The sequence below is a fragment of the Heptranchias perlo genome, chromosome 16 (genome assembly GCF_035084215.1).
Source record: "Heptranchias perlo isolate sHepPer1 chromosome 16, sHepPer1.hap1, whole genome shotgun sequence".
NCBI classification, from domain to species: domain Eukaryota; kingdom Metazoa; phylum Chordata; class Chondrichthyes; order Hexanchiformes; family Hexanchidae; genus Heptranchias; species Heptranchias perlo.
The window spans coordinates 20282734-20308773 of NC_090340.1; the positions used below are offsets into that span (position 1 = coordinate 20282734).

General features: G+C 42.2%; 1 protein-coding gene across 1 annotated transcript in view; it reads left to right on the plus strand.

Moving 5' to 3' along the window:
* Positions 1 to 26040, plus strand: part of znrf1 (zinc and ring finger 1) — a 241068-nt gene that overhangs the window by 187288 nt on the left and 27740 nt on the right. The window contains exon 4 of the mRNA XM_067997756.1: positions 4498 to 4603. Within this exon, the coding sequence (XP_067853857.1) occupies positions 4498 to 4603 (106 nt within the window). The remainder of the gene's footprint in view (positions 1 to 4497; positions 4604 to 26040) is intronic.

The following is a 26040-nucleotide window of genomic DNA, read 5'->3' on the forward strand; positions in this document are numbered from 1 at the left end:
AATGGGACTAATTGAATAGCTCTTTCAAGGAGCCTGCACAGGCACGATGGGCCAAATAGCCACCTCCTGTGCTGTACCTACTATGATAATATACAGCAAATCTACAAATTTCAGTTGGATAAATAATTTTGATGATTTATTGTTAGCATTTTGAATAAAATCACTTTCACATTCCATATATTTTAATCACCAACTGAATTTTACTCTTTTGTATAGTGGATCTTTTATGTAACTACAATGTGTTTGTAGTTTATAATTTCTGAGGGCTCCGGTCCACACTGGAGGGGGAAAAGAAACCTTACTCATTTGTCCACATATCCCCACTTTACTTTCAGGATCATGTGCAAGTGATTTCATAAATATGTAATGGGATAATCATGTGAATTCTGGCCCCTAAATCACGAACATAAAATAGGTTTTTCTAAATACCCCACAAACATATGTGGTATAAACCAGATCAGAATTTACACTGGGATAATGGTGTATTGTGCACAAAGCGAAGCTACGGTACCTGCACTCATTGACTGTTATTTACCTACAGCGAAGTAGCAAATCCATTAGGATTTGCTTATCTTCCCCTATTGGGATTCTATTAAAATACAGCTTCTGCTATTTCCATATTTAAGATACAGTGGAATAACAATAAAATCCAATATTGCTGCACTTCAAACTCGCAGCACCATAGTGCTGCAGTTTACACCGTGATTTGAAAAATGGGGGCCTGTGGTCTTTCAGCATCCGCCATGGCATCCATGATTAGCGAAAGTTAGTCAAAGGATTTAAGGTATTGCCGAAAGTGCCAGAGATGAGATGAGAATTTTTTTTTAATGCAGTGCATTATGCACTGCTTGAAAGGATAGTGGAAGCAGATTCAGTGGTAACTTTCAAAAGGGAATTGGATAAATACTTGAAGGGGAGAAGATTGCAGGGCTATGGGGAAAGAGCAGTGGAGTGGGACCAATCTTTCAAAGAGCCATCACAGGCACAATGGGCTGAATGAGCTCCGTCTGTGCTGTAACATTCTATGATCAGACCAAAATAAAGTTGTCCCCAAGGCCTCCAAGTAAATTATATTTTAAAATTGGTTGGAGTGTGTTTCAAGGATGTAGCTTCTTAAGAGTATCAAACGTGTTGATAAACATCGAGTTACGTCCGAATCTACAACACAGAAACGGGTCATTTGGTCCAACTCCACATGAGCATCCTCCTTCCCTACTTCATCTAACCCTATCGGCATACCCTTCCATTCCTTTCTTCCTCATGTACTTATCTGGCTTCTCCTTAAATGCATCTATGCAATTTGCCTCAACTACTCCTTGTAGTGTAGCATGTTCCACATTCTTACCACTCTTTGAGTAAAGAAGTTTCTCCTGCATTCCCTATTGGATTTATTAGTGACTTTTATATTTATGACTTCTAGTTTTAGATTCCCCCACAAATGGAAACATTTTCTCTACTTCTACCTTATCAAACCCTTTCATTATCTTAAAGATCTCTATTAGGTCACCCCTTAGCCTTGTCTTTTTTTCTAGAGAAAAGAGCCCCAGCCTGTTTAGCCTTTCCTGATAAATATATCCTCTCAGTTCTGGTATCATCCTTGTGAATCTTTTTTGTACCTTCTTCAGTGCCTTCAATTTTGCAGTTTGACTCTGCCTGAACCCTTTGATAATGGTACTATTGTGAACACTATCTATTGTATGGTTTATATTAGACCTCTGCAGTTTACCGTAGGTCCTTGAAGATGGTTCCAAAACTAATTGGGATCCTGTAGCATTTATGAGCAAGAAACCCTTTAAAATTCACATGTTGTATTTCATTATTCTTAGAAAATGCAGTGGTACATGTGAAGCATTTTTTAAAAACCTAAGGCATGAATCCATAGTTTCAGATTGCTTTTTTTCCCCATTTGCACATAAATTGGGAAATGAGGCAGAGATCCAGCGTTTTTTTTTATTTGTTCATGGGATGTGGGCGCGCTGGCAAGGCCAGCATTTATTGCCCATCCCTAATTGCCCTTGAGAAGGTGGTGGTGAGCCGTCTTCTTGAACCGCTGTAGTCCGTGTGGTGAAGGTTCTCCCACAGTGCTGTTAGGCAGGGAGTTCCAGGATTTTGACCCAGCGATGATGAAGGAACAGCGATATATTTCCAAGTCGGGATGGTGTGTGACTTGGAGGGGAACGTGCAGGTGTTGTTGTTCCCATGTGCCTGCTGCCCTTGACCTTCTAGGTGGTAGAGGTCGTGGGTTTGGGAGGTGCTGTCGAAGAAGCCTTGGCGAGTTGCTGCATTGCATCCTGTGGATGGTACACACTGCAGCCACAGTGTGCCAGTGGTGAAGGGAGTGAATGTTTAGGGTGGTGGATGGGGTGCCAATCAAGCGGGCTGCTTTGTCCTGGATGGTGTCAAGCTTCTTGAGTGTTGTTGGAGCTGCACTCATCCAGGCAAGTGGAGAGTATTCCATCACACTCCTGCATAATAAATCTCTGTCAATCTTCGTGCCCATACCATTTTCTGCCTACATTTCCAAAGACCACTGGAAGTGTCCACTCGTTTTTGGGTGGTTACATGAAACTGAGGTGAAAATGACAGAAAATGGAGCATATGATGTCATTTCAACATCATTTGCACCATTTCTTGTTATCCATACAGAACTGGCATTCAAGGTTGCTAGGCACTTAGCAGAAAAAAGCATGTAGAGCCTAGGTGCTGTATTCATAGCAACAATTTCTATATAATTTCTGACTTTATTTGAAGGGATTTTTCTGTAGCCAAGTACTTAGTCATGTGCCTTTGTGCTATTTGTGCCATGGAGCTGCAATTTTCTCAACTTTCCCGCACCACCCTCCCCAACTATTTCAAACGGGGCAAAATGAATTTCCCATTGGGAATGTCCTGGCCAACAATCCTCTCTCAACCCGCACATCAAAAAACAAGATTATCTGATCGTTCATCTCATTTCTGTGTGTGAAACCTTGCTGTATGCAAATTAGCTGCAGTTTGCCTACGTCAGTGATTACACAAGTAATGTCGCTCATCCATGTCCACCCAAAATCCGCTCCCAGTTAAAATCCTCCCAGGGTTTCTGATGAACTGAAACATACCTTATGCTTGCACTGAAAATGATGGCATGCTCAGGATTAACAATTGTCCCCTAATTGCAGTACCAACTGCTAGAGATCACGTGGGATGCTAGGCACGTTCTTTTGATTCTTTCAAAAGGCAGAAAATACCATTTCATCAGACCAATGCATAGAGGCTTAAAAGTAATAGATTTATTCACAGATTGAATAATACATTCAAGAAGTGAGATACAGCTAGAGGTTGAGTACAGTACTTTTTGAAAAAACACTAAAAATCATTATCAGTCCACAAGGACTTTTTAGAACCCATTTCTTTGATGAGTGACAGGACTTTTGGATGAAACTGATTTTCATAGACCTTTGCAATACAGTGTTGTGTGTGAATGGTTCAAATCTCAGTTCATCACAGAGCTAGGATCACCAGTCATCGTTAAAGATATGAGAGAATTCCCCAATTCTTATTTCAGTCCAGAGATTTCTGAGACGGAGAAATTTCAAAAATATAATGGTAGGCAATATTGCATATCAAACTAATAAGCAGGTGCTCACAGATTGCCTAGGTCTCTACCATCTGCTAATGAATTAGTCTGTATAAATTAATTAGTACCTAGAATAAGGCCCCTATATCCTAACTCATGTCCAGGTCAACCAAACAGGCCTAATCACATAGAAACTTTGGGGTCAATTTTCTTCTGTGCACAGGGAATGCTTATTTCTTAGGTGCAATGGAGAGGCTGTTTAACTATATGGGGCATCATAGCCAAACCTGATCCAGCCTTCAGCAAGCACCTCTATCCTTTTAAGAGGCTCCTCAAAACCTACCTTTTTGACCAAGCTTTTGGTCACTTGCCCTAATATCTCCTTATGTGGCTCAATGTCAAATTTATTTGATAATCGCTCCTGTGAAGTGTCTTGGGACGTTTTACTACATTTAAGGTGCTTTATAAATGCAAGTAGTTGTTGTTGTTTGTTTGTTTCCAGTGGGGCCATTGGAAAGTGATCAGAAGGGAGAATCCTGACTGTATTTTCCCCTGCAGCCCCCCCAATAACCTGGAGGTTCTCGAAGCCAACTTCATCACCCTAGCTGTGATCAGCTGACTCAGTACAGACCAAGAATTGACCCAAGAGTTTCCGTAGCTTTATATCTTAACTGCTCGCTTAATAAACCCATTGACCCATCAGATGAGCCAAAATTGTATATGTGAACTTTTAATCTACAAGTTGAAAATCTTGGTGCAGAAAACAGTTTGCTTTGTTTTAAAAGCAACCAGTTGAATTGCTGTTGGATGTCAACCTCATTCTACTGCAGGTGGAAGTTAAAATGAGTTCTAAATGCGTGATCCATTTGGTGGGCTGGATAAACCTAGATGTACAAGTGGAATTTTTTTTTTAATTTGTAAAACAAAATTTTGCTTTGCAGATGATGTGCTGAGTAAAGATGCTGGAGAATGTGTAATCTGTTTGGAGGAACTTCTGCAAGGAGACACAATAGCTCGACTTCCTTGTCTGTGTATCTACCATAAAAGGTAAGCAGGCACTGAAAAGCAATAAGCATGCACAGTACTGAATTGGGGACACTTGGTTGAACAATTTACCTTTTTTAATGTTCTGTTAATTGTATGATTTATGTCAGTTAATGTTAATTGTATTCAGGTGGTGTGTGTCAATTGGGGACTCTGGTATCCTTTTTATAGGAGAGCTCATCTAGGGTGGTGTGTGTGTGTTTGGGGAATCTGTGTGAATAAAGGCTTGGAAACTACTAAAGCCCAGGTTCGAATAGTCTATCCTTCACCACGTGGCTATCCAATTTTAACATTCTATTCTATACAACTTTGCAGTTCCAAATAGTTATATCTATTAGAATGAATTAAACAAAAACAAAGCACTTCACGTGCTTTCAAAAAAAACAAAAGAAATCAAATTGTTAATTTAATTCATTTTGAAGATATTTAGCATGGGTAATTGATTTTTTTTGTTAAAAGGTGGGTCTTTATACCTGCGACATTAAGCTTCAGTATTGGGGGCTCTAATTCTTCTGAATCACTGTCAGGAATCGGGGTGAAGGACAGAGGTTAGTGTGATAAGTAGGTTCTGATTATTGATCACTGCTAAGTTGTGAATATCGTCCAAACAAATCACGTTAGTCAGCAGATTTACGTTTGCCCTTTTTTCAACATGGAAACACACAATTACAAGCCAAAAGAATCTTATTGTGGGTCGGGATAAAAATGCTTTGTGGTACCTTTTTAAGAGAATATGCAAGTGATGCCACTATTTCCTCCCTATATGGCAAACTGTTCATTATTTTAGATGCCTGTAAATGAAATCTGGCAGGAATTTGTTGACGCTGGATTTTTCACTTTGCATTTCATAGAAGTTGTGGAAATCCTATTGGAAAACCATCAAAGAGAAGGCCATAAATTTACCCAACCCCCAGTCAAACCATGGGGCCACCAATCATCTTTGAATATAAGATGGTGTGATATGTTAGTATTTTAGACATCGTGTTCAGGTGCATTTGATCACTGTCTCTATTTTTATTTCTGCGATAGATAGCCTAGCTACATAGATCTTCAATGTATTGACTCAAGCACTAGCCCATATATAGAACATTGAAGAGTCAGCTGAGCTGTTAATACACTGGCTAATGGGACACGTAATGATAATATATCATATCATATTTAACTTACCAAAGTCTTTTAATCCTGCTTCATTGTTTCTGAAGGTGAACGATGAGAGTCGATTCATTTTTTACTTTTTTTTTGCGCTCAAGGTTAGGGACATCAGTGCAGTGGAATTTTCCACTTTGCTAGCATGAAACATTGTCAGGTCAGATATTGCACTGATCAGAGCCCGATCGAACTACCTTTGTACCATAGATGATTTAATTTCATTTCTTTGAAATATTTATTATTTTTCTGGAAGATAACCTCTCATTCTAATTACTGAAATTAATTTACTTGAAGGGTATGTTCAAAGTACAAACATTCCAAATTCACATCACACAACAATATCTAATTTAGCATTCACTGGGGGTGATATTCATTTTGGTAGAGCAAAACCGGCAATAGTGAATCAGTAGCCTGTTTTATGCTCCACCCAATTTTCTTTTCTGTTGAAGCCAATTAAGCAATCCACAAAAAGTATATACACCATCAAAGCCATTTTAATTTTTTCCCAATTACTTTTAAACCAATACACAAAAAGATCATGGGATGCAATTCATAGTGTCAACTAACCCATGGAGTATAAATCATATAATAATGAAGACCGATGGGATGTCTTCTATTTCCACTCTGTCCCCCATTATCGAAAACAAAACACCTAACTGGGACGAGCATGGTCCATTCCATTTCCCACAGCAGCCATCCTTTCGCCCTGCTAAAGTCCAAATTCCAAATGTGCCAAATTGTATCTAGTTTTCGTGCTATGGTCTTGCACCCATTATGAATTGAATTGAGTTTAGCCAAAGTCATTTGACTTTGCTGGAAACAGGCCCTTCGGCCCAACATGTCCATGTCGCCCAGCTTATACCACTAAGCTAGTCCCAATTGCCTGCACTTGGCCCATATCCCTCTATACCCATCTTACCCATGTAACTGTCCAAATGCTTTTTAAAAGACAAAATTGTACCCGCCTCTACTACTGCCTCTGGCAGCTCGTTCCAGACACTCACCACCCTTTGAGTGAAAAAATTGCCCCTCTGGACCCTTTTGTATCTCTCCCCTCTCACCTTAAATCTATGCCCCCTCGTTATAGACTCCCCTACCTTTGGGAAAAGATTTTGACTATCTACCTTATCTATGCCCCTCATTATTTTATAGACTTCTTAAAGATCACCCCGAAACCTCCTATTCTCCAGGGAAAAAAGTCTCAGTCTATCCAACCTCTCCCTATAAGTCAAACCATCAAGTCCCGGTAGCATCCTAGTAAATCTTTTCTGCACTCTTTCTAGTTTAATGATATCCTTTCTATAATAGGGTGACCAGAACTGTACACAGTATTCCAAGTGTGGCCTTACTAATGTCTTGTACAACTTCAACAAGACATCCCAACTCCTGTATTCAATGTTCTGACCAATGAAACCAAGCATGCTGAATGCCTTCTTCACCACCCTATCCACCTGTGACTCCACTTTCAAGGAGCTATGAACCTGTACTCCTAGATCTCTTTGTTCTATAACTCTCCCCAACGCCCTACCATTAACGGAGTAGGTCCTGGCCCGATTCGATCTACCAAAATGCATCACCTCACATTTATCTAAATTAAACTCCATCTGCCATTCATCGGCCCACTGGCCCAATTTATCAAGATCCCGTTGCAATCCTAGATAACCTTCTTCACTGTCCACAATGCCACCAATCTTGGTGTCATCTGCAAACTTACTAACCATGCCCCCTAAATTCTCATCCAAATCATTAATATAAATAACAAATAACAGCGGACCCAGCACCGATCCCTGAGGCACACCGCTGGTCACAGGCCTCCAGTTTGAAAAACAACCCTCTACGACCACCCTCTGTCTTCTGTCGTCAATCCAATTGACTACCTCACCTTGGATCCCGTGAGATTTAACCTTATGTAACAACCTACCATGCGGTACCTTGTCAAAGGCTTTGCTAAAGTCCATGTAGACCACGTCTACTGCACAGCCCTCATCTATCTTCTTGGTTACCCCTTCAAAAAACTCAATCAAATTCGTGAGACATGATTTTCCTCTCACAAAACCATGCTGACTGTTCCTAATCAGTCCCTGCCTCTTCAAATGCCTGTAGATCCTGTCTCTCAGAATACCCTCTAACAACTTACCCACTACAGATGTCAGGCTCACCGGTCTGTAGTTCCCAGGCTTTTCCCTGCCGCCCTTCTTAAACAAAGGCACAACATTTGCTACCCTCCAATCTTCAGGCACCTCACCTGTAGCTGTCGATGATTCAAATATCTCTGCTAGGGGACCCGCAATTTCCTCCCTAACCTCCCATAACGTCCTGGGATACATTTCATCAGGTCCCGGAGATTTATCTACCTTGATGCGCGTTAAGACTTCCAGCACCTCCCTCTCTGTAATATGTACACGCCTCAAGACATCACTATTTATTTCCCCAAGTTCCCTAACATCCATGCCTTTCTCAACCGTAAATACCGATGCGAAATATTCATTTAGGATCTCACCCATCTCTTGTGGTTCCGCACATAGATGACCTTGTTGATCCTTAAGAGGCCCTACACTCTCCCTAGTTACTCTTTTGCCGTTTATGTATTTATGTACTTAGAAACTTAGCCAACAGAGCGTGGTGACTTTCTTTTCAGTCTGGACTAAATTCAATCCCAAGTCCCTGAGGTCACTTGTAATTAAATTGCAGATGTTACCTAAAAGCTAAAGTTTTAGAGCTTTAATACCTTGTTTACAGTTGCTGAAAAAGCACAAATTGGCTCCTTTTTGCAACTTAGAAAAACCTGGAATTTGAAAATTTCACAATAATCCGAAGGTAGGCTTTACTTTACCGTTTCACTTGGCCTGTGCTCTTTTTCAGCAGTACTATTGGAGTTGGCTTCCCTTGAAATTGTAAAATGGAGTTCTAAAAATTGGAAAATATTTTGAACATTTTATTTATTTGAAATCATACATGTGCCATCAAGCTATGCATGCTGTAGTTAGCATATTTTTTATGCGGAGTAATTTGTTTTCAATCCAATCTAGTTAAAACTGAGTCATGGGGAGGGTGGTGCAATGCTTTGGAATGCCAAAACATGGCAGTGTTGAGTGATGGCTTTGCACTCGTGATCCCTCACACTACTGAGTTATGGATCTCAGCCACATCACTGTGGGCGAAGTGCTCTCTATGACACTATGAGGGAGACTGACCACAGTTACTATGTAACCTGAGGGAAAAGGAGGTGTGGAGAAGTTGGTTGATTGGGAAGGGAGGAGAGTTGAGGGCAAAGGTTCATTTCCTAACAAAAAAAGCTTAAAGGAGAAGGAAAGGCTAGGGCAATACTTTAAATATCATGGACTTTTCCCATTTTTTAATCTAATAATTGTCTCCCACTTTTAGGGCGGTATCTTTGTTTTATTAACATACTTTTAAGGGATTGGCTCACATCCTGAACAGATCTTGTGATGTATGTTACAGTGACCATTGTGCTCTTGAGTCAGCTGATAACACTTGAGCAAAAGCTATTTCCAGATCAGGCTCCTGGCTAGTCTGAAGTAGATGGTTCTGCTTGAGTGGTCAGAGGTGCTCCAGGATACACACAGGCCACTACGTAATATACATTAGCGGACAGCTCTTGTTGCAAGCAACGACCTAAAATAACCCAAAAGCAAAATACCACGGAAGCTGGAAATCTGAAATCAAAACAGAACATGCGAGTGACAATCAGCAGGTCAGGCAGCATCTGTGGAGAAAGAGAAACAGAGTTAACATTTCAGGTTGATGATCTTTCATCAGAAGAACAACTATCCAGAACAAGGAAAATATGCTAATAAAATTTAAGCATCTCATTATGGGTAGCAGGCAATTTGTAAATTTTCAAAAATGAAACAGATAGGAGAAATACTTGATAGGGGAAGTATATCACCTGGCCTTCCTTAACCTTTTAAAGGAAATCTGAGGAGTTGGTGGTGATTATGATCTGTTTTCCCCAACCATAAGTGTTGCTTCTGAATGTTCAGATCTATATCCCAGTTGTGAATCAGAAGATAAATAAACAAGGTGTCACAGCCTGTGATTTGCATTAAACATTAGGAGAGGAGAACTGAGGCAGCCAACTGGCAGGTTGTGGAGCTAGTCATTTTTGTCCAGAATTGGCTCCTTGCCCCTAGGTTGATTGCTTAAAATGTTATTTACTGTGTCAGATCGGGGCGTAGCCACAAGTGGACCTGAATGGGCTATGGCTCACCCAATTAGCACCCAGACCCCAGCCTAGGAGCGTAGAGTAGATTCTCCGAAGTTAGTCAGACATGAGCAGAGCAGTGAAGTCCAGCCTTTAAAACACTCTGAGTGAGATCGGCCACCAGAAAAGGCGATTGGAATAACAGTAAGTGGTGGTTAGCAACAGCAGACTTGAGGTGAATGTCTAAATGCATTGTCCTGTATGTTTGTGTATCAAATGTTTCAACGTTGCGTCTGTTGGGGTAGTTGGGAGGGAGCAACGTTTAAAACAAAGCAGCGATTTGAATATTTGTACAATATAAATTATTTGCTGTGGCATCAGATCTTTGGCCATTGCCTGTTCATTAAAAGCTTGGGCCCATCCAAATTTCTATTTCTAGCTATGTCACTGTGTCAGATTACTATAAAACATTGCAATCAGACTTTAGGGTTTGATAAATCAAGTCAAAGAAAAGATTGTTTTACAATAAGGCTATAATTTTCAGTGCAGAGACAGGCAGGGAGCTGGAGGCTGTTATGTTGCATAAACAGGATTTCCTTATCCATGAAACGTCATCCCACTTCCTCATTCTTCTATCCTTTTATTTCTTTTTTCACTGGATTTCTGTGATTTATCACCTTGTGACCTAGACCCGATGTGGAGATGATGGACTAGGGTGGACAAATGTAAGGAGTCGTACAACACCAGGTTATAGTCCAACAGCTTTATTTGAAATCACAAGCTTTCGGAGCTTTCCTCCTTCGTCAGGTGAGTGCAGGGTACCATAAAGGCACAGCATATATAGTCAGAGAACAATGCCTGGTGATTACAGATAATCTTTCCAACTACCCGTTATCACATCTCGGCAGAGAGGTAATCACAGCAATCAAAGGAGTGGATGGTGTTCAGACAAGGGAACATTACATCCAAGACTACAGAATACACAAGCGGTCAGATTACAAAGACAGAGAGAGAGAGAGACACCCGAAAGGCAGAGAGAGAGAGAGAGAGAATGACCAGTTGTATTAAAAACAGATAACTTTTTTTCCGCTGGTGGGGTTACATGTAGCGTGACATGAACCCAAGATCCTGGTTGAGGCCGTCCTCATGGGTGCGGAACTTGGCTATCAATTTCTGCTCGACGATTTTGCGTTGTCATGTGTCTCGAAGGCCGCCTTGGAGAACACTTACCCGAAGATCGGAGGCTGAATGTCCTTGACTGTTGAAGTGTTCCCCGACTGGGAGGGAACCCTCCTGTCTGGCAATTGTTGCGCGGTGTCCGTTCATCCGTTGTCGCAGTGTCTGCATGGTCTCACCGATGTACCATGCTCCGGGGCATCCTTTCCTGCAACGTATGAGGTAGACAACGTTGGCCGAGTCACAGGAGTATGAACCATGTACCTGGTGGGTGGTGTCCTCTCGTGTTATGGTGGTATCTGTGTCGATGATCTGGCATGTCTTGCAGAGGTTGCCATGGCAGGGTTGTGTGGTGTCGTGGACACTGTTCTTCTGAAAGCTGGGTAATTTGCTGCGAGCGATGGTCTGTTTGAGGTTAGGTGGCTGTTTGAAGGCGAGTAGTGGGGGCGTGGGGATGGCCATAGCGAGGTGTTCTTCGTCATCGATGACATGTTGAAGGCTGCGAAGAACATGGCGTAGTTTCTCTGCTCCGGGGAAGTACTGGACGACGAAGGGTACTCTGTTACTTCTTCACTGCACAGGACCTCCAACCAACGCTATACACCAGATACATCGACGACATTTTCTTCCTATGGACCCACGGCGAAGAGACTACACGATAACATCAACAAGTTCCATCCCACCATCAAACTCACCATGGACTACTCCTCAGAATCGGTTTCATTCTTGCACACACGAATCTCCATCAAAGACAGGCACCTCAGCACCTCACTCTACCGCAAGCCCACGGACAACCTCACGATGCTCTACTTTTCCAGCTTCCACCCTAACCACGTCAAAGAGGCCATCCCCTATGGACAGGCCCTGCGAATACACAGGATCTGCTCAGACGAGGAGGAACGCGATGGACACCTACAGACGCTGAAAGACGCCCTCGTAAGAACGGGATATGACGCTCGACTCGTCGATCGACAGTTCCGACGGGCCACAGCGAAAAATCGCATAGACCTCCTCAGAAGACAAACACGGGACACAACCAACAGAGTACCCTTCGTCGCCCAGTACTTCCCCGGAGCGGAGAAACTACGCCATGTTCTTCGCAGCCTTCAACATGTCATCGATGACGACGAACACCTCGCTAAGGCCATCCCCACGCCTCCACTACTCGCCTTCAAACAGCCACCTAACCTCAAACAGACCATCGCTCGCGGCAAATTACCCAGCTTTCAGGAGACAGCGTCTACGACACCACACAATCCCGCCACGGCAACCTCTGCAAGACATGCCAGATCATCGACACAGATACCACCATCACACGAGAGGACACCACCCACCAGGTACATGGTTCATACTCCTGTGACTCGGCCAACGTTGTCTACCTCATACGTTGCAGGAAAGGATGCCCCGGAGCATGGTACATCGGCGAGACCATGCAGACACTGCGACAACGGATGAACAGACACCGCGCAACAATTGCCAGACAGGAGGGTTCCCTCCCAATCAGGGAACACTTCAACAGTCAAGGACATTCAGCCTCCGATCTTCGGGTAAGCGTTCTCCAAGGCGGCCTTCGAGACGCACGACAACGCAAAATCGTCGAGCAGAAATTGATAGCCAAGTTCCGCACCCATGGGGACAGCCTCAACCGGGGTCTTGGGTTCATGTCACGCTACATGTAACCCCACCAGCGAAAAAAAAGTTATCTTTTTAATACAACTGGTCATTCTCTCTCTCTCTCTCTCTCTCTGCCTTTCGGGTGTCTCCCCCTCCCCCTCCCCCTCCCCCCTCTCCCCCTCCCTCTCTCTCTGTCTTTGTAATATTGTTTGTGTATTCTGTAGTCTTGGATGTAATGTTCCCCTGTCTGAACACCATCCACTCCTTTGATTGCTGTGATTACCTCTCTGCTGAGGTGTAATAACGGGCAGTTGGAAAGATTATCTGTAATCTGTAATCTGTAAAGCTGTTGGACTATAACCTGGTGTTGTACGACTCCTTACATTTAACCTAGACCCAGTATGGCTTGCAGGCGTGGATCAATTCAATGTTCGTAAAGACTCCGTGAATTTAAAATAAAATTGTTGGACTATAACTTGGTGTTGTAAAATTGTTTACAATTGTCAACCCCAGTCCATCACCGGCATCTCCACATCATCGTAATCACCAGGCATTGTTCTCTGACTATATATGCTGTGCCTTTATGGAACCCTGCACTCACCTGACGAAGGGGGAAAGCTTGTGATTTCAAATAAAGCTGTTGGACTATAACCTGGTGTTGTACGACTCCTTACATTTAACTGAGACCCAGGATGGCTTCCAGGCGTGGATCAATTCAATGTTCGTAAAGACTCTTTGAGGCAGACACAGTCTTAGGATTGAGCCTTGCTTGCTCCCGATTGATATTTTTGAAACTATCCCAAAATGTCCAACCTCTTGTAGCTCTTTCGACAAACTTCAGCCATTTCCACTCAGCCTTGTGTCAATTCTGGGTAGGCGGCAGCAGACCCACATTAGATGCTGCACTATTCTAGACAGTTTGAAGTTTAGCAAGGGCAATTGTTTAGATTTCAAACAACAATTAAGTTTGGGGTATTTTGTTCAGATGGTAAACTTGTGTGGCTGAGAGCAAACCACAAATGAGCCCAACTCCCAACTCTTGCAGTCTGTCCTGGTATCTGGAAGATCAGGATACATTGCATGAAAAGCACCAGCTAAACATAAAAATACAGCAACCTTTTTGTGACTGACCATCAAGTCTTGAGTTTCAAAACACGTTTAACATGTCAAATTCCAGCAGAGGAAAGGTGCTTTCAAGTTTACTTGAGCAGCTACACAAGAGGACAGATTTAATGTGTAGTTTTAAACATGGAGCTTTTATCTTTTTGAATGTAGCATTCACGCAGCTATAGTATGATTAATTCATTGTGATTTTTATTTGCATTTCTTCCGAGTTTCCAATGGTATACCCTTTCCTTTTTCCATTCCTCCCTCTCACCTACTCAAAACAATAAGCCCTCTCCCACTTACCAGTTTTAAACCTGCAGCAATAGTGTCACATTAGTTAATCCACTCATGTGAATGTCATGATGCATTAAGAAGATGGAGTACACTGACAGCATCCACACACAGAAGCTGCTGCTGCTGACGTAAAAACTGGACAAAAATCAAATAAACCTCACTGCAAAATTGAAGCAATGTTATGAACAATGATGGGTAGCTGAGAATGATTTCAAGCCTGTAATTTAATCTGCGTTCAGATAGTTAAAGTTGCTAGAGCTTTGCTGCCATGGGTTAATGTCCTCCAAATGTCTCGATTGGATTATTGCCTTGTAATCGTTCCCAGACAGCTCTTCTATGTACATACCAGCTTAATCTCATATTTATAACGAAGTAAAATTATATACATTAGCAGTACCCAATTAACTTGCCTCAGAGGAAGTTTTCATTTGGCATTGTTGATGATTACAATAACAAATGTTGCAATTCTACCAACAACCTGCCAAATATAAAATACACACTTTTGAACCAAAAATCGCGCTACCTCATATAGGTTGCCATATTGACATGTCCTTAGTTGTACAGGATGGATGGAAGCAGGATGGGCTGGATTAGTGAACTAATTCCTTAATTATTTAAACATGAAATTTGCAATGGTACTTTAATGGGGACACACAAAATTTACATTTTGAAGATTACAGAAGCTGTTATAAAAAAATTTGATCCATATAATTTAATTTAATAACTACTAAAACCCTACAAATTAACATCATCTTGCATTTATATAGCACCTTTAACATTGAAAAATGTCCCAAGGCACTTCACAGGAGAGTAGTAAGACAAACGTTGGCACAGAGCCAAAGAAAGAGATATTAGGACCGGTGACGAAAAGCTTGATCAAATAAATAAGTTTTAAGGAGAGTCTTAAAGGAGGAGAGAGGGAATGCCAGAGCTTAGGTGGGATGAAGGGAGTGGGGGGGATGCACAAGAGTGGAGAACCGCAGATTTCTTGGAAAGTTGTAGGGCTAGAGAAGGTTACAGAGATAGGGAGGGGTGAAGCCATGAAGGGATTTGAACGCGAGGATGAGAATTTTCAAATTGAGATGTTGGTGGACCAGGAGCCACTGTAGGTCAGCGAGCACAAGGGTGATGGGTGAGCGGGACTTGGTGTGGATTAGAATATGGACAGCAGAGTTTTGGACGAGCCCAAGTTTCTGGAGGGTGGAAGATGGGAGGCCGGCCAGGAGAGCATTGGAATAGTCAAGTCTGGAGGTAACAAATGCATGGATGAGTGTTTCAGCGGCAGATAAGCTGAAGCCGGGGTGGAGATGGACAATGTTATGGAGGTGGAAGGCGGTCTTTGTGATGGAGGGGATATGGGGTCGGAAACTCTGGTCAGGATCAAATAGGCCGAAGTTGCGAGCAGTCTGGTTCAGCCTGAGACAGTGGCCAGGGATGGGGATGGAATCAGTGGTAGAATCATAGAAACTCACGGTACAGAAGGAGGCCATTTTGCCCATCGTGTCTGTGCCGGTCGAAAAAGAGCAATCCGGCCTAATCCCACTTCCCAGCTCTTGGTCTGTAGCCTTGTGGGAAGCGGCACTTCAACTACACATCCAAGTACTTTTTAAATGTGATGAGGGTTTCTGCCTCTACCACCCTTTCAGGTAGACCGTTCCAGACCCCTACCACATTCTGGGTGAAATAATTTCTCCTCAACTCCCCTCTAATCCTTCTACCAATTACTTTAAATCTATGCCCCTTCGCTTTTTACCTCTCTGCTAAAAGAAACAGGTCCTTCCTATCCGCTCTATCAAGGCCTTTTATAATTTTATACACCTCAATTAAATCTCCCCTCAGCCTCCTCTGTTCCAAAGAAAACAACCCCAGCCTATCCAATCTTTCCTCATAGCTAAAATTCTCCAGTCCTGGCAACATCCTCGTAAATCTCCTTTGTACCCTCTCTAGTGCAATCACATCTTTCCTGTAATGTGATGACTGGAGCTGTACGCAGTACTCAAGCTGTGGCCTAACTAGTGTTTTATACAGTTCTAGCATAACCTCCCTGCTCTTATAATCTATGCCTTGGCTAATAAAAGAAAGTATCCCGTATGCCGCCTTATCCGCCTTAACCACCTTATCTACCTGTCCTGCTACCTTCAGAAATCTGTGGACATGCACTCCAAGGTCCCCCTCTTCCTCTACACCTCTCAGTATCTTCCCATTTACTGTGTATTCCCTTGCCTTGTTTGCTCTTTCCAAATACATTACCTCACACTTCTGGATGTACGCAGCGGTAGTGAAGAGGTCGAGAGAGCTGGGTGTCATCAGTGTACATGTGGAACCTGATGACATGTCTTCGGATGATGTCTCGGAGGGGCAGCATGTACATGAGAAATACGAGTGGGACAAGGAGAGATCCTTGAGGGACTCCAGAGGGGAAAGTGTGGGGTATTGGGTTTTAAGTATTGGTTGAGGGATAGATTTTGGCCAGGCCACTGGGGAGAACGCCTCTGCTCTTAGAATTGTAGAATTCTACAGCACCAAAGGAGGCCATTCAGCCCATTATGCCTGTGCCGGCTCTTTGAAAGAGCTATCCAATTAGTCCCTTTCCCCATAGCCCTGCAAATGTTTCCACTTCAAGTATTTATCCAATTCCCTTTTGAAAGTTATTATTGAATCTACTTCCACCACCTTTCAGGCAGTGCATTCCAGATCAAAACAACTTGCTGCATTAAAAAATGTCCTTATGTCGCCTCTGGTTCTTTTGCCAGTTACCTTAAATCTGTGTCCTCTGGTTACTGACTCTTCTGCCACTAGAAACAGTTTCTCCTATTTACTCTATCAAAACTCTTCATAATTTTGAACACCTCTATCAAATCTCCCCTTAGCCTTCTCTGCTCTAAGGAGAACAACCCCAGATTCTCTAGTCTCTCCACATAATTGAAGTCCCTCATCTCTGGTACCATTCTAGTAAATCTCCTCTGCACCCGCTCTAAAGCCTTGACATCCTTCCTAACGTGTGGTGCCCAGAATTGAACACAATACTGCAGCTGGTGCCTAACCAGTGCTTTGTAAAGGGTTAGCATAACTTCCTTGCATTTGTACTCTTTGCCTCTATTTATAAAGCCAAGGATCCTATATGCCTTTTTAACAGCCTTCTCAACTTGTCCTGCCAACTTCAAAGACTTGTGTTCGTACACCGCCAGGTCTTTCTGCACCCCCTTTATTTTCTGGCTACGACTGGATAAGTAAGAGTGAAACCAGGCGAGGGCAGTTCCATTCACTTGGAGAATAGAGGAGTGGTGTTGGATGAGGATGCTGTGGTCAACCGTGTCAAAGGCTACAGAGGGATCGAGAAGGATGAGGAGGGATAGTTTTATCATGATCACAGTCACAGCAGATGTAATTGATGACTTTGATTAGGGCTGTTTCAGTGCTGTGGCAGGTGATTGGAGAGATTTAAGCATGGAGTTGTGAGAAAGATGGGCACAGATTTTGGAGCCAACAACACATTCAAGGACTATGGAGAGGAAAGGGAGGTTGGAGATTGGGTGGTAGTTTGAAAGCATAGAGGGGCCAAGGGTGGGTGTATTAGAGAGGAGTGTGATGACTGCAGATTTGAAAGAGAGAGAGACAGTACCTGAGGAGATACAACAGTTTACAATATCAGCAAACATGGGGGCCAGGAAGGGAGGTTGTGTGGACAGCAGTTTAGTTTGAATAGGGTCGAGAGAGCAGGAGGTGAGTCTTGTGGACAAGATGAGCTTGGAGAGAGCATGAGGGGAGCTTGGAGAGTAACTAGAGAAATATGTAATTTCAGGGCTAGAGTTAGGGGAACAGCGGCTTGATAGGGAAGAGCGGGATGCAGCAGGGGCAGCTGAACGGATGGTCTCAATCTTTGTACAAAGAAGTCCATTAATCACTTAATTAACATTTCAAAGCTTGAAAATAAATGGGATGTGATATGTTGGTTCGTTTACACACACACATGCTAAGGTGATTGTAGTGAATTTGATGTGATTTGCATATTTGTATGAAGTAACTCTAATGGTTCGTTGACTGCTGTATGGATGTGGCCATCAAACGTAAATTATTAACTCAATGCGCCAATATAAGGAGTAAAATAAAGCTAGAAATTCAGCCAACCGTTCAAAAGGAGAACTGAAGACTTGCTACTTTTTTTCACTGCATTAAATGTACTTCTAGCTTTTTTGTTCCAGCATTAAATTTTCTTACTTTATCAATAAAGACCAGTTTAATCGTGAACCTGATCACAGCCATTAACTGTTGTAAAACTGTCATTACCAGCTCCTCTTCACCAATTGAAGCACTACTAGAAAAGGGACCATCTATAGTTGTTTCACTTTACCATTACATTGTATCCATTTGCCAACTTCTCTCAAATCAATTATAAAAATTATAAACCTACAGGAGCAGTATTTTTGTACTCTTGTGAAAATTATTATGCACTTTTATGTTGAGGGTGCCAAACAGATCATATAAATTTGGATGACGTCTGAAGACTTGATGGGATCAGAGACTCTCATTTGTGTTTCCTCTTCAGATTTTTCTCCAAGCAGTGGCGCCATCAAACATGAGGCATGGAAATCGCTGCTTATCGAGGATCACATACATCAAATATAAAAGTGGTTCGCTACAGGGCATCTAAAAATTCCTTCCATTCTTCACCATAAGTATTGATGCAATTTGTTTTTAATGATGTACTAAACTGTTACTTTGAAAAGCAATTAGAAATTTACAGACCGTGAAAACTATTAAAGTAGCCACTTCCTTCTGTACAGGAGGTGCGGTGACCCCTTTCTTACAGTCCTTTACAGCAGACTCTCCGGGTGCTTCTGCACAGTAATGAGAAGATGAATTAGAGGCACCATACACCACAAAAATGGAACAAAAGCTCAAGGAAAATGTTAATTATCATCTGTTCATTGGCTACGATTATGAGTCTTCAAGGTGAACTGGTGCTGGGTTTGGAGATGCTGTTAGCACTGCAGTGTAATTCAGTGGGGACTGCTTCTTGCTTTGTGTGGCTGCCAAAACAGGTTAGAGGAGAATTGGAGCAAAGAGGAACAGGTGTGGAATATCAGCCTACTTTTATACTTTGAGGACTCATCACATCTTATCCTATTTTGCTCTGGCCGAGGATGAATAAGAAAAGTCAGAAGAGACTAAGGAAGGGAAGAGCAAAATAGAGGAAGTAAAATATATTTTACACTAAAGCATATTATTTTGATTTACTGCCCCAACTCCCTCCCTTCTTGGGGAAAAAAAAATGCTGTCCTCATTGTGAATATTTTTCTCAACCTCAATATAATGGCCATTTATTAATATATCAACATTGCCTTCCTTTTACTGTAGGTTGAAATTAGACCTGAACCAAAGCTGCACACCGATTCTCACGGTAAAGAATACTGGTGCAGCTTTTTAAAAAAATCGTTCTTCAAGATGTGTGCGTAGCTGACAAGGCCAGCATTTATTGCCCACCTTTATTGCCCTTGAGAAGGTGATAGTGGGCCTCCTTCTTGAACCACTGCAGTATATATGGCGAACGTACTTCCGCAATGCAGTTAGGTAGGGAGTTCTAGGATTTTGACCCAGCGACGATGAAGGAACGATGATATATTTCCAAGTCAGGATGGTGTGTGACTTGGAGGTGAAGGTGATCTCACGCACCTGCTGCCTTTGTCCTTCTAGCTGGTGGAGGTTGCTGGTTTGGGAGCTGCTGCCAAAGAATCCTTGGCAACTTGCTGTAGTACATCCTGCAGATACTACACATTGCAGCCACGGTACGCCAGTGTTGAAGGGAGGTGGATGTTTAAGCTAGTTGATGGGGTGCTGATCAAACTGACTGCTTTGTCCGGGTTATTGTCGAGCTTCTTGAGTGTTATTGCAGCTGCACCCATCCAGGCAAATCACACTCCTGACTTGTGCCTTGTAGTTGGTGGAAAGGCTTTGAGGAATCAGGAAATGATCCACTCGCTGCAAAATACTCTGCCTCTGACTTGCTCTAGTAGCCACAACATTTATGTGACTGGTCCAGTTCAGTTTCTGGTTATATGTGACCCCAAGGGCGTTGATGGTGGAGTGGTAACACAATTGAGTATCATGGGGAGGTGGTTATGCTCTCTTGTTGGAGATGGTCATTGCTTGATACTTGTGTGGCACGATTGTTACTTGCCACTTATCAGCCCAAGCCTGGATGTTGACCAGGTCTTGCTGCACGAATTGCTCCATTATCTGAGGAATTGCAAATGGAGCCAAACACTGAGCAATCATCAGCGAACAGCCCCACTTCTAAACTTATGATGGAGGGAAGGTCATTGATGAAGCAGCTGAAGATGGTTGGGCCTAGGGCACTGCCCTGAGGAACTCCTGTAACGATGTCCTGGGGCTGAAAAGATTGGCCTCCAACAACCACAACCATCATACTTTGTGCGAGGCATGACTCCAGCCACTGGAGAGTTTTCTCCCTGATCCCCCATTGACTGGGGTTTTACTCAGGCTCCTTGATGCCACACTCGGTTGAATGTTACCTTGATGTCGAGGGCAGCCACTCTCACCTCACCTCTGGAATTCAGTTCTTTTGGACCAAGACTGTGTAATGAGGTCTGGAGCCGAGTGATCAGAGTGCTGTTGTGAAACAGTCACTACCGGCTTCTCTTCATTAGATGAAGCACTACTAGAAAAGGAACCATCTGTAATTGTTTTTTTTAACCATTACAGTGTATCCATTTGCTAAATTGCATAATTAGAGATGCAGCTACCTGTGGTTGGGGACAATAGCTAAATACTCTACTGACCAAACTCTCAGAAATGTGAACAATAAACGAGGAAAATAAAAAGGGTGTAAAATATGTGACTAAAAATAGTAAATGGATTGAGAACGATGGGAAAATACAATTTCACAGTGAAGAAGGTGACATAATGGGAAGAATTAAGACAGCAGAAAAACTGAAGGACAGAAAATTAATTTGAAAGAAAAATAACTACACGATTGATGAGATTTTCAGGAATTTTCCAATTTTGTTTTCAAAGTCTGCATGTGTATAAGTACAATGAGGTCCTAACATTTTTGTGAAATCTGAGTCATGAAAATATTAAGTGGAGGAAAGCAATCTCAGATTCGTAGTCGGCAGTCGAAATCTCCAGTTATCTTCTGTCAAAGCTTAGCGCCAACTGGGAATAAGTGATTTCTTTCCCAACACCCACGACATTCCCTTTCTTTCGCCATAGCGTTGGCTAAAGTAATGTGGATCGCTCAGTTGAAGATGTCTGAAAATGTGTGATATACTGCCATCTGCTGTTATTCTCAGAACAGCAGTTCTAAGGAAAATCAGTCTTCTGATCAGTTGAAAGAAAAACATTTTCAGCTATATAGTGGCTTATGTCTCACAGAAACATCTCACATACAGTAAGTTACTTTGAAAAAGTTATGAAGGTGAACGCAGCAGCCATTTTGTTCACAGCAATGTCCCATAAATAGTAATGAGATCAATGGCCAATTAGTTTATTTCTGTGATGGTAGGAGGAAGAATGTTGTTCAGGACACTTTGACAACGTCCTGCTCTCTGAATATTTTAACATCCACCTGAACCACTGGAGCAGGCAGTTGGTGCCACAGTTTAAGGTCTCATCTGAAGGTCAGCTCTGACAGTGCAGCACTCTCAGTACTGTACTGGAGTATCAGACTGGATTATGTGCTCAGGTCCTAGAATGGGGCTTGAACCCATAACCTTCTGACTTGAAGGTGAGAGTGCTACCAACTGAGCCAAGCTGACACTACCTACTACAGGACTACAGTTAAAACTACTGTTCTTACACAAACATATCTAACGTGAGGGTACTGTACCAGTCGAGGTTACCATATCGACATACTCACAACGAATGGGGAAGGCCTGAGTCATCCAACTACTTCTATTGTTCACAGGAACCAAATGAGGTTGCTTTGGATGACCCTAAATGAAACTGGAGCATTTTAAGACATTTTTCTGAGGTACATTTAAATGTAGTTTTTAACTGGGATGAGTAGTATTGTCTCCTCAAGTACAAATTCTGCTAAAAGTTGTACTTATGGCTGCTTACATACTTCCATCGAGAAAGTACTGGACTAGCTAAGATGCTTGGCTCCACTTTCGATGACCCTCTATAAGAACAGCGTTGTTTACCGCTGGTATACACAAGTATCATTCATGTGATTGAACACGTGAATTCAGCTATGAGCTTTCGTTTTGGTTTGTCCTGTTCTGTTCATTTCATCTCCTTGGGGAGATAGTTGCTTAGTTTACTATTGAGTAACTTATTTCTACAATCGTGTAATCATTATTATACAAAGAAAATGAAGGGAAGTGTACTCGACGGTGTAGTCAGATAAGCCTACAAAGGGCAATATTTTTTGACATCTTTCTTGGGGCTCCTAGCTTCTGAAATGTTCCTGTGCAATTTTAAATCTTCCCTTTTATGCTGTCAAAAATTAAAACATAACTTTAAGATATCTGAAAATGTTACAATTGTGGTGGTTTAATTTCTAAAGTAATACATGATTGTTAAATATATGCTGTTAGCTCGTTCTTCTTCAGTTAACTTGCACTAAATAAAAAAGTGGCCATTCTAGCTACCAAGTTGGGATGCTCTCAGTTGCAGAGAGAAGGCTGGTACTGGTAATTGGACAGTTTATTTGAGTGGAGCAGATTTGAAGTTGGGTATTCCTGTGATGCCCAAGAGTCCTGTTCTCAGTTGAAATTGTTGCATATTTTATGCTTCACAACAGCTAGCTAAGGACAGGCTGTGAGCAGACATTTTGTGCAGAGGTCCCCCTAGTACCATACTGGGGAGTTCTGCTCAAATGATATGAATGGGAATGGTGGACTTTGGACAATGCTCGCTTTTCATGACATCACACCAGTGAGTTCTAAACAAATGCCTTCCACCCTAGGCTGCCTCCAACTAGCAGCTCTAAAATGCAAACACAGTAATAGAAGATGACTGACAGACACCAGCAATATTTAGGATTATAAAGAAAGATCTTGCATTTATATAGCTCCTTTCATGATCCCCAGATCTTCCAATGCACTTCACAGCTAATTAAATAGTTTTGAAGTGTAGTCACTGTTGAAAATGTGGCAGTTAATTTGCAGACAGCAAGTTCCCTTAAACAACAATGATTTAAATGGTCAGATAATCTGTGTTTGATGGTGTTGGTTGAGGAATAGATGTTGGCCAAGACACAGGGAGAACTCCCCTGCTCGTTCAATAGTGCCTAGGGATCTTTTATGCCCACCTGAGAGGAAAAGCAGGGCTCGGTTTAATGTCTCATCTGAAAGACAGCATTTCCGACAGTGCAGTACTCCCTCAGTACTGCATTGAAGTGTCAGCCTGGATTGTGTGATCATGTATCTGGAGTGAACCCACAATCTTCTGACTCAGAGGTGAGAATGCTTCCTCTGAGCCAAAGCTGACACCTTGATGATGAGACAATTTATCAGAATACCCTTATGAGGACTTTACCCTGTATGAGATCAGAGTGTGCTATTAGTAACTCCCCACTTAAGATTGTATTCCTCAAATATATGGAATAGTTAGAACTGAATGTGAAACCTTTCTCTTAGACGCTGTAGTGAATCAGTGCACCGAACCTGTACCATGCGAGTGGTGGAATACAGGTTTATGATGGCTTTCAGACCGTAGTTCACTCGGGCAAGGAGCCAGACCAAAGACCATGTACTTCCTTATGAATTGCTGGAGGCGGAGGCCTGAGAACATCCTACTGTTGTGGTCAATGAATGAATCATTGCGTAGAGTGGAAAGAAGCAAATATAAAACTGAGTGAAATTTTAAAATAAAATGACCAAGTTCACAGTGGCATAATGACTGTGGCCCTGACGTTTGGTGGGGGTTCTCCCAGTCTGGTGCCAAAGTTGCTGCCGCAGACTGGAAATTCCCTGTGGAATTTCAGGCCAGTGTTTTTTTTAAAACTGCAGTATAGCTGGAGAACTGGGTATGTAGACATGTGTCACTGATTATATCAATTCACAACTATGGCAGATGGGAATAGATAAAAATGTAAAATTCTAACCTTGCAGTATGTTTTTGCTGCCATACAAAATTCTGTTGTGGTCCTCAGAGGATTGAGATGAATGAAAAATTTAAAATGGGCAGATACTTAAAGGTTCTGAATGTTGATTGGGCATAGAGTTGTGTGATATGATAACATATTACAAAAAGAGCCTAAGATTTCTTGCATTAACCCTTCCTTATTCACACATTTCATGCATCAATTTACTTTTGCTTCTGTCTTGTGCCCCCTTGAGGTAAGTGAAGTACAGATGGAGAGGATTTTTGTAGATAATTCTCTAACCATTACATTTTGACAATGCCACTGGAGAAAGATTGCACTATATAAATTGGGCACTTTTTGCATGTGTCTACAAAAAGCATTAAATGTGACTACAAGTTACCTGATAATGCACATATTCATTATTCTCATTATTTAGATGAAGTATTGCTTTTAAATAAAAGAAGCTTATATCGTTTAATCAAACAACAGAGTGATACTGGACCAATATGAAATAAATTAAATTTTTTCAGGGTCTTGCGGATTAAAGTAGGTTGTTTTGGGGGGGGAGGGATGGACGGACAAAGGAATTAATAATTACCCTTTTTGTTTTGTGTTATAGTAGGGACCCAAAATGTGTCTGGGATGGAGGGGGAGAAATCATTGTTGCTCCAGCAAGCAGAGAAGAGTAGGATCCAGGTTTGTGCAGGATGACATCCCTATTTCTGCAGTACTAAACATGGCATTATCCAGCTGAGGGCAGGTATTTCTGCATAGAGGGGCAAGAAATGCCTCAAAAGCACTGATGATGGTTGGCAGCAGTATCACCATCTGATGACTCAAGGAATCATAGAACGTTAAGAGTATAGAAACCGCTGACCATTTGACACATCAAGTCTGTACAGGTCTTTTTTCTCCCCATGAGCCACTTACTTCAATCTCATTCTCCTACTTGCTCCCCATACCCTTTAATAGTTTTCTTTATTAAGCAGCTAATTTTCTTTTGAAAGAATCAATAGACTCTACTTCAAACAATGGTTTGTGGCAGAGAATTCCATATTCTAACTTCCCTCCATGTAAAGAATGTTCTCCTAATTTTTTTTGTGATTAACTTAAATTTGCCACTTCTTATTACCCTCCCGCTTTTTACCTTTTTGTAACCCTTTGTAATCTTGAAAACCTCTATCAGGTCACGCTTTAACCTTCTCAGTCCAGTGAATAAGTGGATAACTTTGCACGTCTCTCTTCCGAACTGTAACTCCTCATACCTGTTAGGATCCTGATGAATCTACTGTGCACCTTTTCTATTACTTTTATATCCTTCCTGTAGTGGGGTGCCCAAAACTGCACATAGTGTTCTCCAACTGCAGCCGAACTAACATCTGGTACAAGTTTGTGTGTCTTGAGGGGAAACAATAAATACTCTTGTTAAAAAGCCCACTGAAATAAAATGATATTTACTTGCTGTTTTCACTTTACATAGTAGTGGCATTGTTACAGTACAGCTACAACACTGGCATCTACCCGACAATGTGGAAAATTGCCTAGGTATGTCCTGTCCACAAAAAGCAGGACAAATCCAATCCGGCCAATTACCACTCCATCAGTCTACTCTCATTCATCAGCAAAGTGATAGAAGGTGTCGTCGACAGTGCTATCAAGCGGCACTTGCTCACCAATAACCTGCTCACTGATGCTCAGTTTGGGTTCAGCCAGGACCACTCGGCTCCAGACCTCATTACAGCCTTGGTCCAAACACGGACAAAAGAGCTGAATTCCAGAGGTGAGGTGAGAGTGACTGCCCTTGACATCAAGGCAGCATTTGACCGAGTGTGGCACCAAGTCAAATTGAAGTCAATGGGAATCGGGGCAAACTCTCCAGTG